The following is a 16,485-nucleotide window of genomic DNA, read 5'->3' on the forward strand; positions in this document are numbered from 1 at the left end:
GACAATTAATTGTCCAGCAAAATTTATCATCGTGACAGGCCTAACCACAATCGCAAAAATATTTATATTCACCTGTCTAAACTTGTGGCATAAATTTCTCCTTTGCAGAAAAAGATAAAGTTAACATGTTTTGTACTCATGTTTTTTTTTTTATTGGATTGATTTATACTGATATCAGAGGATTGTTTGCCAATATCACCAGTTTTCACTTCACTGTGTGGTCTGGAAATTGGGAAAGAATATATTGCTCTGTCTAAAGTCTTTTATAGGATTTCAAGATTTAATCCAGCTGTGTGTACTGCCCTCTTTGATTTCTGCTGTTACTCAGTAATTTATATGCTTAACAAAGATTAAACACAGTCTAAAATTGGAAAGGAAAGGATAGTTGTTTCACCTTCTTCGTCTTCATCTAATAACATTGAAATATTCCAATTCCAGTCTGGATTCCAACTCAGTGATGGAGACTTTGTTCTCACATTTTGATGGAGTTCCCCAAATCATCACCCAGGTATCAGCTGGCAGCATAGACTCGCATCAAAACAGCTTCTTTTTTTTTTTTAGTTTATTTATTTATTTATTTTTACAATTCTCTCCAATTTTCTAATGTCAGTGGTAAGCTTTATCTTTCAGGATGAAGAAGATAGATTCTGCTATCTTAAAACTGTCTAAAAGTAACCTGATAAAAAAAAAGTGACTGATGAACAAAATATAAAGCTGTGAAGACGTCGTGCTTGTAAGAGCCTACTTTGGAATTAATTGAGAGACTCAAAAGCCAAATATAAAAGTTTCTATGGTTTTTATTACCTTTGACAGGTTGACAAATGCATAAAGTTTAAAGCAATACTAGTAAAAGCGAGAACTCTGGGAACATTGTTTTGTTTGTACTCTTTGTAGAGCAGTTTCCTTTGCTTTAAAACATTCTGTGATAAAGGCTCAACTCTTAGTCAGTGGTTGAGTAAGGCGGTGCAGCTGTAAACCTGTCATTAACAAGCTGTGCTGTCTGAACAAATGAGCCATGGCTCATAGAAGATTTGAATCCAGATGGGTTTTATTGTGGAGAGCAAATATTTATTTTATGGCCTTTGTAGAAGAACACCCAAGTTACATTGACTTTGGAAGTAGCATGGTGTTTCTGCCAAAAAAAGAATGAGAGTTCAACCCAAACAGTTTTTACATATCTCCATATGTCTCTCAGCACCACCGTTGTATCTGAACGTCTCTATTAATAGTTTCATTATAATAAATGATTATGTATTCAGGACAGTTTCCAAGCTTAAACTGAAACATTAGGTTTACATCACTTGTGTTGTGTCTGAAAACATCAGTGACCTGCTGCGCCGGATCTTGTAATCTGCTGCTTTGTATCAGCATGACCCAAAAACACTGACCCAAAGAGCATTGCTGGTGCTGTGGGTGCATCACAGTTGTAGCTGCTTTTAGCCATTTCTTGTTTTTCCGTCCGTCTTCACCGGAGATGCATCGATTATTTCTGTATCCACGTCAGCAAATTATTCCTTGTGGGATCATGATAATAGACACCATCTCTGAGGATGATCCTTGTGGCTAGAAGCTGACATGCTGCCTTGAGTTTGTACTGTGTTTCAGCCTCCATATAATATCCACTACTTAGAGTAATAAGTGGAAGTGCTCTTTGAGAGATGTGGGTGATAAAAGCGATTGGTTGAGGGAGCTCACCGTCTTTATTGGTTAATGGTATCCATGCAGCCACAGGAAGTTGCTTCTGGGACAAGCTGACACACATGAAAGCCTTCATCTTCTGGGCAGTTCCATTTCCTCTGATAATAAAGGAATTTGAGACAGTTAGTCTATATGGAAGTCTAAAGCAAGTTTGAGCTGCAATAATTTGGGATATCTTAGCAAAAAAAAGTACTGTAGACTCTTGTCTGGCTTTTTGTCATTTCCTGCTACTCATTACACTGCTGGCTGCTGAGGAACAGAGCGAGACCAAAAAATTGTGCTGCCTCTGATGTAACTGGAACTTCGAGCCAAACTGGACTGCATGGTTTGACTGCAATCTGTGTGTTAGAAGGAAAGAGAGATGGCTGACTCCCCTGCAATACTGCACCACGTCGGTGTTTATTCACAGAGGCGGAATAACATCATCCGTTTATAAAGAAGATAGTGAAGCATTACATTACACTGAGGTATAATTCTTCCGTTTGTAAGAAGTCTTAATGTGATTATGGCTTCTTAGCACCCCCAAGACCACTGCTGATTCAGCAATATTATTTCTACAAAAGGTGGAAAGGCATGGGGTGTTGCCCTCAATGTGACTGCCTTTATCAATGGTGCAGTGTTGAATCAAGGAGGAGCTTTGCGGTGGAGTCCTCCTGCTCATGTTCATGCACGTCGGAGCAGTTCTACCAGTCACTCCTGAACAGACAGAGGTTCCTTATCCAGGCAGCATTCCCACAGATGGCTAATAAGCTGTAACAGCAATCACTTGGTGGTGCCATTGAACACTTTAAATAAACCAGGACAAGCAATTTGCATCAAGACAAGCATGCCATTACGGAAGAAGGAAAAGGTGTACTAATTACAGTCAAGTTAGGAGTAATACTTTTAAAGAGAGCTCAACAAACTGCAGATGATAGTCCACCGTTACAGCAGATTGCTCTGTGATGATGTCTCGAAGAAGACAGCTGACTGGCTGCAGTGGTGAGGGTCTGCCATTGTCTTGTGCTGTGTGACCTAAATATGCAGCCATGCATGTTCTAATGGGAGACAAATATCAGGGGGCTGGTAAATAACTCATCCATATGTTTCTTTGTTTTTGTACCACTAATATTGCAAGCATCTTAAGCCACATGTAACACATATTGATGAAAATATTGTTCGCTGACCCTGAGGTTAAAGGACAGGTTGGGTGGGACAGTGCTGGATAAAAAAAAAAATACTCACCTATAATTTAATTAGACCTGTAAATGCACTTACAACATGGTCACTTGTGATTCCACCTGTACCAATTTAACATGTTTCTTGCAAAAAATAAATCGATAACATTGAAGTTCCTCTGATTTTCTACTTAAATTCACCCTCAAGTTTAAATTTGATACCGCAATCGTTTTACAGCAATGTTTTTGTGTGAACTAAACTAAATATGCTATGCTATATACCATATGCTGGATGCATGTATATAGTTTATCAGATAATAAAAGTAGAAATAGACAGAATGGCAACTGGTGTATTATTAAACCATAGTATCTGTTGGTGTAGGGGCCAATTGGGCACTAATATAAAACAGCTGACAACCCAACAAACTCAGTGATAATTTTTTTTTTGACTCAATCTGGCTTAAACTACTAAAATTGTTGTTCCAGCAGCATAAACTGATTATTTTGGGTAAACAACGTAACCCAAAAGTTTTTGTGTGCATGTGTCAGAAAAGGTTTTGGGTCACAGGTCCAGCAACGGGCAATTACTCACAATGTGCTGATCCGAGGTATTTCTGGACTGACTGACTGGCTGATGGAGCGTGTTTTTGTAATTTTTGAAATCTACTCCTCCCTCCTGCTGCTGATTGTCAGGTCTTAGTGCGGATCAAAGAGGTTCTCTCCTGCAGGATCGGGTCCCGAGCCGGCCCGTGTTGATGCTCTCATAGGGTTTATTTTAGTTCACCCTCTGGGTGGGGAACTCCAAATATTATGAAAGGAGGAAGTTGAGCAAGGCCTCTGACCAGGAGTCTGTGTTTCTCCCGACTCTGATCCCTCATTAGAAGCACATGTGGGCAAGATGTTAGTGTTAAACTCTACCAGCCTGCCTATCTGGCAGGAATTTAAGAAGTATGGCAGCCTGGCGTGTGTGCCCCATGGATGGGGTCAGCTCTAGAGAAGCAGGGGTGGGGACAGGGGGGGTGGGGTCGGGCACATAGACAGGCAGTAATTTTTCCAAAAGCCCAAGAGGATTACTTTGAGGGAGGAAATTCAAGTCAAGCTGTTAGAGCAGTAATGACTCATGGCAGTCTCACCTCCCACGAAGGAGACACTGAAAAGACTGTTTTAGCAAAATGTAAGGCATTTTTTTGCAGCCACACAAGTATGATAAAAATATTCAGCTATTAATGCAACATTTGTAGCGTGAGAAAGCTTCCGTGATAGATTTTATACTTCGAATGGCCAGAGTGGCACGTGTTTGAAAAGAACTGCCATCATCATCACAGAACTGCTGATTTTACGGCCCTCCTAGCTGAAAGGTGTCATTAGCTTAACAATCGCAGCTCTTACTGTCCGACCAGGCTTCAGTGGTTTTTCTGAAGAGGAGAGAAAGAAAAAGGTCACGTCGGCTTGTCCTGCTGTAATGGCCATAAGTTTTCTGAATAGAGGCAGAGCTTCTTCCTTAATTACAGCATTACGCTTCACTCAGCTTGTTACATAACACGTTTTGTGTTTGTTTGCTTGACTCAGAGCTGGCCATAATGCTGCATTTTTCTTTGTTCAGGCGCTTGAAAAGGGCTGCTTTTATCCACACTCCTCTTCACGTTGCCCTGGAGACACGCAAGCTTTGAACATCATGGCTGCAGAAAATGCTGCCACATTGTAAAACAAAGCCTGTCCCTCTTTTCTGGTGAAGTGAACCATTAATTGTGCAGTTTTTCTGATTTTTCCAGGAGACACTGTGTGTGGGAGGATGTGTTCGCCAAGGCCTTGCTTCTTTTATGCAAATATCATTGAATTTACTATAGAAACACTTTAATTGATGTAAGAATAAACTGTTTTGTGTTTTTTCTGCAGGAAACCAGAGAGTCTCTGTGAGCAGCCTGCTGGTTTGCCATGGTTTGCTACTAGCAGGAACCAACTTGGGAGTGACTGTGGCGCTTTCTGTCCCCAGACTACAAGGGATCCCCAAAGTGACAGGTAACATACAACTAAAGTGCATTGTGTTTCTTAAAATGCAAGCAGGGCTGCAAAAAATGAGTGCAAAATGTGGGTTTTAATTTACGTTCACTCGCGTCATCCTGGAAATGGACAAGGAGGATGATACAAAGATTTCAGAAAGTAATATAGAATGAAGTTATAATTTAGAGCCAACCATTTTATGGATGAATAAATGTAACTGTCAAGTGTAACAAAGTATAACACTTTGAGCGACATTTGTTCTATAAAAGAAGCTTGTGATTCTGAGTCTTAAAACTTCAAATTGGTAATCCATCTCTTGTTGTTTCCCTGGTGCTTAAATACAACAACACACAAAGACCAACTTCAGTCTAGTCCCCACTGACCAGAAGGTTGGATGAAAATCTGTTTGTCTTGTCATGCACACAATATGCAGGAAGTTGAAGCCAATCTGGAGAGTTTCCTATTGGAGAACTACAGCAAAGAGTGGCATCTTGGGTAACCAGGTCTGCAAAGTCTGATCTAAAGACTGTCCCAGTGGTGTTTGAAATGGGGGATTTTAAACATCTCAAGATTTAGCAGGAGTGTCGGTTGCTCTGGTGATGGATGAGTGGATGGATGTTCTCTAGGTCTTTCTACCCAGATGCCTATATAAATGTTATAGTATATTATGAATGCTACTTTTTCATCTGTGACACTTTCATAAAGGATGGTTTGAAATGTCTTTATATGAAATTGACCATTTTTAAAAGTTTCAGCTGCACTTTATGTCTGCAGTTTGATTAGATCCAGCTTAGAAGATGTTCTAGGCAGATTTAAAGAACAACTTTTTAATCTTCCTCTGTATTGTTTAGCTTTTGAAACAATAAAACTGGTGGATTGAAAAAGTACATGTAGGTTGCAAAAACTTATACACTCTTGAGATACTTTTAAGTACCGATGCTACACTTTAAAAACTCTACCCAGAGCAAGCGGGACAGTTAAGTTCAGTCCTGCTCGCCATTTTCTACATTATTCACCAGGTTTGTTTGCAATAGAGTTGCACAGCATAGCGGATCATTATTGCAATATTGGTGTGTAATAACACAATCACAAAAGACTACTTTGGAAAAATTATTGGCAGACTCAACCTATCTGGCCAAATAGATCTCACAGGGTGATGGGATGTGGTAAAGAAACAATAAAGGCAGAAAAATCTGGGTTAAAAATAATACACAGAATCACAGTTTTCAGCAACAGCATCATGGCTGCGCAACTTTTTGACATTCACACTGAAATTCCCCCCATAGTAGAAAATCAGCTTTGTAGCTGTAATCTCTTGAATCCTCAAATGGGGGAGGGTTGCCACAAATGACCTGGAGCTGGCACTGAAAATTGTGGCACACGGTTCCACCCCCAGGTCTCACACCACCAAGACTAAGTTTTACACCCTGCATTGTCTCTTGGTATTCTTTCCTGCTCAACAGCATTGTAGTAGAGTACAACAAGGATACTGGTGAAGTTTAAACCAGTATGATTTGTTTTGGTAGGCTTTTTTTCTCATAAACTGTTGTTTGCACGCTATATATTATGTTTCATATATGTAAATACTTGAACACAAAGCCTGTTAGTAGACCACAATGTTTTTTTGTTTTTTTTTACTTTTATTCTTTAGGACGAGGAATGGTGTCATTACATGCACACAATGGGCCCGTCAAGTTCCTCACCATGGCTACGGCGGTGCGCAACTGGTCGTCTAGCCTGCCATCTTCCACTCCTTCCTCCTCACTCCAACAGATAGAGTCTGTGGACGCAGACAGCGCCCAGCCCGTGTCAGACACAGCCTCCAGTCCTCCTCAGGGACGGGGTGTGTGGCTGGGAGAGGCAGGCTGCACCACCATGGCTCTTCAGGACTCTCTGTCCTCTTCTTCCTGTGGTTCCTTAGCTCCCTCCCAAGGTTCCCTGGAGCATGGCCCAGAGGACGGGGCGTTGTACGACTTGCTTCACGACCCTGCCCATCACCAGAGGGGGCGCCGCTCCAGCAAGATGGATGTCAGCTCTCTGCTAGTTGTGTCTGGAGGCCTGGGCCACCGCAGAGTCAACAAAAAGACCAAACAGTCTCGCCATGAGGACAACACCTCCACCATCATGATCTGGCAAATCCCATTACTGAACATGTGACACCAAAACTCCAAAGGTGTTAGTCTAAATACCTGAAAAGTTCACAAAATCTTTCTCGTATTTTCTTTTCATGTTTTTGCTTTTTTCATGTTGAACCAAATGATCAGCATACGGTCCTCCAATGGCGGTCTGCTAACATTTCACCAAGTATTTTGGATCAATCACAGCAACTAAATGGCCAGTTTTATACCAAAATGTTTGCCTTCTGCTATATTACCAAGATATTCCAGCCTTGTAAATGGGTTATTAGTCAAATCACTTAATCACGTTTAATGTTTATGCAAACAACTCCTACAAATGGGTCAAAAAAACCTACTGTGCCTTGCAACAGTATGTATACCCGTGAAACTTTTTTCACATGTTGCCACTTAACAACCACACACTTCAATGTATTTAATTGGACTATTTGGCGATAGACCCAACACAGAGTACAGGGTTCCAACATCTTTCATTAATGACATTCACTTCAGTTACAGCTGCAAGTCTTTTGTGGTTCGCATCTGCCAGTTTTTAACCATTAGAGTCTGAAACTTATCAGTTTTTATTTGCAAAGAAGTTCAGGCTCTGTCTGATTGAAAAGAACAGATATGCGACTAGCAATTTCCAAGTCTTGACACAGATTGGGAAATTGTTTTAGTCCTGCCTTTGATTATGTCATTCTATGTCCTAATCAATCTGAGACATTTCATTATAGCTCTGACTGCATGTTTAGGTTCATTGTCCTGCTGGAAGGTGAACCTCTGTGCCACTCTTAAGTATTTTGCTCTCTTTGTATTTAGTCTGATGCACGGAGTCAGTTTTTGTCTCCACATATTCTTTTGTGGGACAGAAGGTTAGGTTTTATTGCTTGCCTTACGGATTGTTGCAAACTGCAGAGGATACTTTTTATGATTTTCCTGCAACGATGGTTTCCTAGCGTCTTGTCGCTTTTCCAGAAAGGATAAATTTGTGAAGTTCGCTACTAACATTTCTATCAATAGATTATTTAACTGAGTTGTGGATCGCTGCACCTCCTCCAGAGGCGATTTTCGTTGAAGGCGACGTCCTGCTAAATTTGCTGCTTTGCCACACTCATTTCCATCTTTGAATGATGGACTGAACAGTTTGAGTAAAAGACGATGAAGTTAGTGGCTGTAATGAGACAAAATGTGGAATAAGTACAATACTTCTGCAAGGCACTGCACTGTTTAAAAAAAAAAAAAAAAAACGGAAATTATCTTGGAAAAAAACTGAAAAGGCTCTAATTTTATATGGTGTTTATTGTTTATCTGTGATGTGGCTAAATCATGTTAATTTTCTCGGGTGTGCGTGCTGGACTGCAGTATTTAAATCAGTGTTGAAAGGCAAGGGTTAAGTAATGACTGGGGCTTGGAGGGCGTGCAAGGTAAGAATGGAGCTTTGAAACGGCCTCAGCACGGATTAGATCACCCATCAGGATCAGAGTTGTAAATCTGAAGTGTAATGAATCAGGATTACGTGTATGAGCTGAGAGAACTTTGACTTCTCTGTAAAGGGATTTATACAAATAAGCAAAGTTCTGATGGATGATTTTTTTATAAGAAGGCATCTGAGCATCCCTGGCGGGCCAGGATTCTGTTCACAGAGGAGATGTTATCACCAAGAAGGTTTCTCTTTTTTTTTTTTTTTCCTGCCTTAATGCATGTTTGTTTCCCATATATTTAAAAAAATGATTTATACTTTGAAAACACTTGTATATGTACCTATGTATATTAACAATTCTATAAACAGTGTTTTATTAAGTAGATTTTGGTACTTGTGTAAAGTCGTCTTTAAACAACAGCTTTGAGAATATTCCCCCATTACGCTTTGTGATAATACATTTTGTTTACATTCATTCCTGTGTTAAAACGTGAGGAGAGTTGGCAAGCTGGTTGAATTCAGATAAACAAAGACCTACACAGAGGGTCAGTATTGCTTTTCTTCTTCACTCACTCCAGCCTTGTACTTGTACCGTGCTTGTGTGCAGCAATCAGTACATGCCAAGACTAGCAATGTGCCTGAGGGGGCCGCAGGAACTGGGCCTGATACGGCTCTTCCGGGATTTCTCCTGCTCCGCAACAGAAGCAGGTCAAGGCTTCCTTTCTCTCAACGCCCACATCCAAGGTTGCACAACAGCCATGTTTCCTTAAATTATCTGCTTTGACCAAAAATACAATTTCAAGCTGGAATCGGTCCCACACTGCAGCCCAAACCAACACAAACTGCCGGGGCATGTCATAGTTTTGTAGGTTGGACGTGAACGTAAGAAAACACTGAGCTAATTCATTCTCAGTGAACCAAAAGACTAACCCGGTTATTAGTTTGCCTGGCGTTTCAGAGACTGGAAGGCTTTTTTTGTTTTTCCTTCCAACACTGAGGTTTCCATGACGAAAGTCTGTGTGCCCGTATCAGCGCTCAGCAAGCCTTTGTTCTCAGCTTCTGACATTAAGGCTCATTTTCTTCATGCCCTCTTATCTCGCAGGCTTAATAGTTGTGTGATGCTTTCTCGGGGGCTCCTCTATTTTTATATCTGAAGGCCAGTTGTTAGGCGTTTTCATGGATTGTGTCTTATTATGGACTCTGGATGCCTTTATTTTTGAAGCTCCTGCTGTCTTGAGATGTTAATCCTCAAGAATTTGTGCTGAAGCAAATATTTTTCCACAAAACTATTAATATTGTAACTGTTAATAGAAGTAGGGTTTGTGTTGCCTGGAGCTGAAAGCTTCATGATAATTTCCAAAGTTCAGTTTCTTGAAAATTTAGAATATTAAATTATCAAAATGAGAGGATTTTTAGTCCATAAGTGCCACCCAACTGGAAATATGTCTATGAACTGTATAGAGTGTATTCACTTACAGTAATACTAATTCAGGGATTTTTTGCATTAGTGGATTGATGCAACATGTAGCTCTGCTGAGGTGTGAAAGAAACCCAGGTTGCTTTAATAGCTGGCTGCAACTCAACTGCATTACCAGCGCTGCTATCACTCAACATCCTCTTGACAATAGGCTCAGACTTCTAACTTTGAACTTAATAAAACACAACACCAGCAGAGGACATGATGCCTTCTCCCATAAATGTCCAACCTTGGAAGCTTAACACTGCAACTCAGACTCTGTGCCTCTCCACTCCCTGTTGCCTGTGCATATCTTACACTTAGTCCTTCCACTCAACTTTCCATGAGTATTCTTGAATAGGGGCTCTGTGAATGGCCAAGTTCTTTAGCAATGAGGTATCTTTCCTTACCCTGCTTAGTCACACTCTGCTGGTAAACTGTATAAAGTCATCAATCACTGGCATGGCTTTGTGTAGACCATGATATGTCTGCAAAAAAAATAAATCTATTAAACTAATTCTTCATTTTCTACAAACAATCTTAATTTAAATTAACCAACTTAACACTTGAAATATATTAATGTGTAACAAACTTATAAAATAAGTCTCACTTTTTGAGTTGAAATAAATTGGGTTTAATATTCTAAAAAAAAAAAAAAAGTAGATACAACAGTAACCCATAATTTCCCTCAGTTACTATGGTGTCCATGACAGATTAGATGCGTAATGGAATGTCGCATCTCTTGGACGCCTCCACAGTGCGCACCGCAGAAGGAGAGCTTCGCCCTGTTGACTGTGGGGTTAATACCGTCTGAAGAGGGCGGAGTTAAGATCAATAATCGCCACCTCATTCCTGTCAACTCTTTGAAAAAGAAAACAAAACCCACTGTCCAACCTGAAGGCGTGTGTGAGAAAACTATCGTTTTCAGGAGGAGACGAGGGGGTGGGGGGGAAGAAAAAATCAGGACGCTTGATGTGCGCAGCGGCTCCAAGCTCGTGGAAGAAATGACACGGCGATGTTGATGAGGAGGAGGTGCGACCTGGAGCTGGTCTTTAATCGTTTCGCCTGTTTTTTTTTTTCCCCCTTTACTACGGAGCCCCGGCTGAGTCTGGGATCTGGGGAAATGCACCAGTTCTATGAGTAGACGGGGAGATCTAGATGAATCCTGAACGGAAGGGATAACCCGACTGTGAAAGTAAACTCATTCAGAGGAGCACCGAGTGGCTGCTTCATCCGTGCCGCCTTACGTAACTCAGCTTTGTGGAGAGGCTACCGCTGCTGGCGCCGACCTGTTTCAAAGCGACGGATCATAGGTAGGTCAGTTCATTTTTAATGACTTTACACCCATACTCTTGATTCATCGTGATCAGTAATCCATTATTGTTCCTCTCGCATATGTATGAAATCTACATTATCTTAGTATTATCAGCGCCTTAACAGTAGAATACATTAGAACCTTTTGTAAAAAATAATAATAATAATGTATCCCGTCTATATTTATTTAGGTTTATACTACGACCGAGTCAACTGAATTTGCGCATGCGTTCTAATTGTCTCCAGATTACCACATATATATAAGGGACAGAGTAATTATGGCAGCATGTTCTGGGCGTGTTTTGGAACTGCTTCACTTCATCATCGTTACTGTCGCATGTCTGGCTTGCATTTCAGTGTTGGGCTATGTAACAGTTCATTTCTGATGTAAAATAATCTAGATTTCAGATTTATGGGGTTATTTTATAGATAAAGGGCGCCTCTTAGAGAACGAAGACGCCTTTGCAGCGCTGTGGGGGGGAAAGAAAGCATTCCCCCTCTTACGTCTTAACACTTAAATGTTTCAAATTATTAAACAAGTTGTAATATCACACAACGTTACTTTAGTCACTTCTTGAAGAAAGGACGTTTAAGTCAAATTTTAAAGTAGGGAGTCATCCAAATCAATTTGGCCCGATATTTGCGCAATAATAAACCCGGATTGTTCTAACACGTGTAGAATCAAGACTTTGTTGAGATTAAGCCAGTCTGACAGCATAAATTGATCTCAAAAAGCAACACGTTGTGCTCACAGTCAGTGAAGTTCAAGAACAAACGAAAAACAAAGTCTTTGACAGCTATGAGTCTGGAAAGCATCACCGATCCATTTCTATGGCTTTGGAGCCCCAGGAAGCCATTATTCACAAATGGAGAAAACATGATGGAGATTAATTTTCCCAGAAGTTGCCAGTCTACCAAACTTCCTTCTCAATTTATCAATAAGCTATCCATTTGGTGAATAAACCCAGAGCATCATCTGAAGCACTGCTGAGCTCACTTGTCTCACTTAAGCTGAATGTTCTTGATTTAACAATAAGAAAAATACTAGGCAACAATGGCATCCATTTCAGACTTCCTAGGTGAAAACTACAGCTGACACAAAAGGCCCATATCTTGCTGGTCAAAAAACATCATGTGTTCCCCAAGACATTACAATAGGAAGTTGTGAATCCCATTGCAAATATAACACAGCATTTCAGAAAAATAACATCATGCCTATAATCGAACATGGTAGATGGAGAGTTAAGTTTTATGGCTTCTTTTCCATTTTAGGACATGGACAATTTTCTGTATCTAATGGAACTATGAAACGCATTCGTTACCAAAGAGGACCAGCTCAGTTTGGGTACCGTTTGCTCCTGGAATAAATTAAATCGTGACTTGAAAACTACATTCTATATTTACTCAGGTTGTCTTTGTCGGTTTTAAAAAATATTTCATCTGAACATGTCAGTGTGACAATAAAACTAAAATAAAAGAAATCTAAGATACAAAATACATTTTCACAGCACCTTCCATTGGCTTAATATTGTTTTTTTTTCTCCCTTTTTCTTTAGAGTAAGAGAGAAGAACAGACTAAATAGTTTGTCTGATTCATCACCATGGCCGTTGAAGACGCTGCCTGATCCGAGTGATATGAACGAGGGCCACAGACAGGAAGGAGGAGCAATCACTGTGGAGGCTGATGCCATCATCCACACCATGAACCCTGATCTTGTCACACTCACTGACAAAAATAGGAATGTATGTCCAGGTTTCGTCCAGGGGCTCTTGCAGGATGACCCAGACTTCAGTGCTCCTCCGGTGTTTGAGCAGGAGTACCTGCTCGATGGAAGACCAATAGAGAATAACCACTGTGATCATGCAAAAGGAAGCAGCTCCTACATCCCTAAAGTCAATCAGCTTTCTACAGATATGGGAAAGCCAAATAACTCTCCTCATGCTGACTCTGCTGAGTCCAATCACATTGCTGGCCTGCACCAAAATAGCACAAGTAATGAAGTCCGCAATGGAGCAAGAGCAAAAGTGTCTTTTAGCGTAGATTCCCCTGGGAGTCAAACCAAACAGAAAATCGATTGGTCAGTTCTAAAACCAAAAGACTGCAGTGATGGCAGTCTTGAAGCTGACGGCACACAGCCTAAAAAAGAACCTGATTTAGTCATTGAAGTTGGTGGACAGACTATCAATGCTCACAAGTCCGTCCTTGCGGAGAAGAGTGACTACTTCAAAGCACGTCTGTCGCGGAACATTTTGAAAGTGAAGGGCATGAGTTATAAGACTCTGTCTACACTGATTGACTATATTTACACCTCCCAGATCAGTGTTAGTAAGGACAACGTGGTTGACGTCATCACAGGAGCTAAAATCCTGCAGATCCCCTGTGCCGTTCAGGCTGCCATGGACTCCATGTCTGAGCAGATCACACCGGAGAATTGCTATGAGATTCTGACCATTGCCAAGAAACAGCGACTTAGTGAACTGAAAGAGACTGCGTATAGATTCATGAGTGACAACTTCCTTCAGATCCTCAAAGATCCTGCAGTCTACGGACGCCTTACTGGGTCTGAGAGGGATCTGGTCTTGAAGAAGAGGATGGAGGGGAGAAAGACCTTAATGGTTGCAGAGGTAAATGACGTGTTTGATCGAGTTGGTAGCCGACCACCAAGCCGCTGTGGCAGCCGACCACAGAGCCCCTTGTCTGTTGGGTCTTCAGAAGAGAGTCATATGATTTACTGTTTTAGTGAAGCTGAAAATGACTGGCGACCTTTGACTGTGATGCCAGAAGACGTAAACATTAAAGGCTGTGGTATTTGCACCATGCACAATTACCTGTTTGTTGCAGGTGGGATAAGTGGCTATGGGGACAAGGGCAAAGTTTCAGATAAGGTCTTTTGCTACAACCCAATAACCAATCGCTGGGCTGAGATTAGACCCTTGAATCAGGCACGTGCACAACTAAAGCTTGTATCTATGGATGGCAGCTTGTATGCCATTGGAGGGGAATGTTTGTTCACAGTAGAGAAATATGACCCTCGAATGGACCGCTGGACGATGATTGCTCCCCTACCCAAGGGAGCCTTTGCAGTGGCCCATGAAGCCACCACTTGCAGCGGAGAGCTATACGTTTCGGGCGGCTCCCTTTTCTACCGCCTGCTCAAATATGATCCAAAGAGGGATGAGTGGCAGGAGTGCCCCTACAACAACAGCAGGAAGAAATCTAGCGACATGGTGGCACTAAAAAGCTTCATCTACCGCTTCGACGTGAACCGAGAGCAGGGGATCAACGTCTTCAAGTACAACACTATTGTGAAAATGTGGCACGACTGTGCATCGCAAAGGCCGGGCAGTCATTTACCATTCAGGTGTGCCGTTATAGGGAACTGCATCTACTGTGTGAACAAAAGCCAGACTCTGCAGTTTGTGGTGGAGGAGGAGAACGCCTACTTTGTCGAGGAGGCACTGAAGGCACCTCTGGAGGCGAAGGGTGTCCTTTTTCCTTTTGTCCTCAGTTTGCCTGAAAAGCCTGAAAAAGTCACATAATATGTGAGTGCACATGTTCATGATGGGAGGGAGATCCAGAATATCACATTTATCATGGTTTAGTGAAAACTGCAATAAGTAGAAGACCTTCCATACTCTCTTCAATGTCAGCTTTATATCTTGGTGTCTCATTGCCTGCTTGCAATGGAATGTGTGTATTTGCATGGTGGTTTATTGCATTTTCAAGGTCAAGCCTTAAAAGGAAATGTTCTTTTTTTATGTTTAATAAATGCAACAGTATTTGTGTCTGTACAAAATGACATGATGAAAGTTAATGTTATTATTATTATTATTATTATTATTATTATTATTACTTATATGTTCACATTTGTTTGGTGCACTTTTGTATTTAGAGTAGCCGTTATATAGAATATATATCTGATATGTTAAGGTGACAAATGATCAGTGTTCAACAGAAAGCTGTTTTAAAATGGCGAAGGTGTGCTTTATGAATGATGTGAAACCAGGCTCTATGCAAATGAGTTACAAATTACAGGTGGATCTCTTGAAAGTGATCTTTGATGGTGAAATGTGACTGAGGGAAGTATTTCTCAAAAACAGATTTTAAGCAAACACTTAACTCACCATGAATGAATAATTTCGTAGTCAAAGCACAGTAAAATAGATGTGACTTATTTTTACAGTCAGAACTCAATATTTTTGCTTATAGTGAACTCGAGTGGGTGAACAGAATTAAAAACTGAGAGTATCTTGAATCTTCTGTGACTTACAAAAGCCATAGCCCCTTTTTTTGAAAGAGTCTGAGTCTTACAAACTCGGCTCCATATTTTCTTCCCTGTAGAGGCTTTTCCTGGCTGCTTTCTCATTGCTGGTACAGGCCTTTCGGTTCAAAGGTACACCAATATCCTAGGGCTACTGAACAGTCAATCCATTGCCTTCACTGGTTACACAAAAATACCTTTGTGTTTTGATGCTAAGTCATGCTCTTTTGTCTGTGCACATTAGCACAAGTTCTTCTCTGAATTGCTTTCATAATTTAGGTTGTCTCCAGTATTTCATTGCTGCTTCAATAACACTGAGTGTTTTTTTTTTTCTTTTTTTTTTTTTATTTTTTTTTAATGAAAGCTAATGCTGGTATATTACTGGAATAGATTGGTTTGTGATTGTAAAGGTAACAAAATGATGTGGTTTTGTTATTTTCCTAGCTGGGTTCTGTATTGTTTGAGCTCCTTGTATGAATTGGCAGGATTGGATCTACTGTGATGGACTGGAAAATAGCTTCCTGTTTTGTGGCATTTGAAGTGGGCTATCAAATGAGCTTTTGGATAGTGTCTATCAGTGAAAACAAAGTGCTTCAAATAAAATATTTTATTCTGAAAGTCTGAAAGGATCTGTTTTTCTTTTCATTTTGAGTGCTTGGAAGATAATGATGCCAAGTGATCTACAGCCACCTACAGCATATTGTCTGTAACTGCATGGAGTAGCAAAATTAATTTGATCGTCTTGTAAAAATAGTGTCACTTAAGAGAAGATACGCCATTGAATTCGCTAATTTTAGGTCTGTGTGCACGTCCAGATCTATGCTTATCCTATACCTTACAGTTTTCATCATAAATGACAAAGTATTTAATTACTTTTTCATATGTTGGAGACAGAGGAAATAAATTGATTGCAGCTAGCCTTTGGCTTGTTCACAACACAAATTCCACAATATCTTTTGCTGGCTTTGCTGTTGAGGTGTAATATACAGCGTCTTGCAAAAGTCTTCAACTCATAATTTGCTATGTTGTTACAACTACAAACTCTTTCTTGGGGTTTCCT

General features: G+C 40.6%; 2 protein-coding genes across 4 annotated transcripts in view; both read left to right on the forward strand.

Annotated features, from left to right (window-relative positions):
• arhgef10 (Rho guanine nucleotide exchange factor (GEF) 10) overlaps positions 1-8,778 on the forward strand; it is a 49,477-nt gene extending 40,699 nt beyond the window's left edge. For both annotated transcript variants that reach the window (XM_007549137.2, XM_007549139.2), the window contains 2 exons: positions 4,752-4,874; positions 6,508-8,778. In XM_007549137.2, the coding sequence (XP_007549199.1) occupies positions 4,752-4,874; positions 6,508-7,013 (629 nt within the window). In that variant the 3' untranslated portion in view covers positions 7,014-8,778. The remainder of the gene's footprint in view (positions 1-4,751; positions 4,875-6,507) is intronic.
• A 1,874-nt stretch (positions 8,779-10,652) lies between these two features.
• kbtbd11 (kelch repeat and BTB (POZ) domain containing 11) lies at positions 10,653-16,046 on the forward strand. Of its 2 annotated transcripts, none has more exons than XM_007549142.2 (2): positions 10,653-11,162; positions 12,720-16,043. In XM_007549142.2, exon 2 carries the CDS (start codon positions 12,799-12,801, stop codon positions 14,701-14,703), a length of 1,905 nt encoding a protein of 634 aa, XP_007549204.1. In that variant the 5' UTR covers positions 10,653-11,162; positions 12,720-12,798; the 3' UTR covers positions 14,704-16,043. The 2 variants fall into 2 exon arrangements, with proteins under 2 accessions (XP_007549204.1, XP_007549203.1); XM_007549141.2 differs by having other exon boundaries at positions 11,015-11,166; positions 12,720-16,046.
• Positions 16,047-16,485: the final 439 nt, after the last annotated feature.

The sequence above is a fragment of the Poecilia formosa genome, unplaced genomic scaffold (assembly GCF_000485575.1).
Source record: "Poecilia formosa unplaced genomic scaffold, Poecilia_formosa-5.1.2 Scaffold30, whole genome shotgun sequence".
In the NCBI taxonomy this organism is placed as follows: Eukaryota; Metazoa; Chordata; class Actinopteri; order Cyprinodontiformes; family Poeciliidae; genus Poecilia; species Poecilia formosa.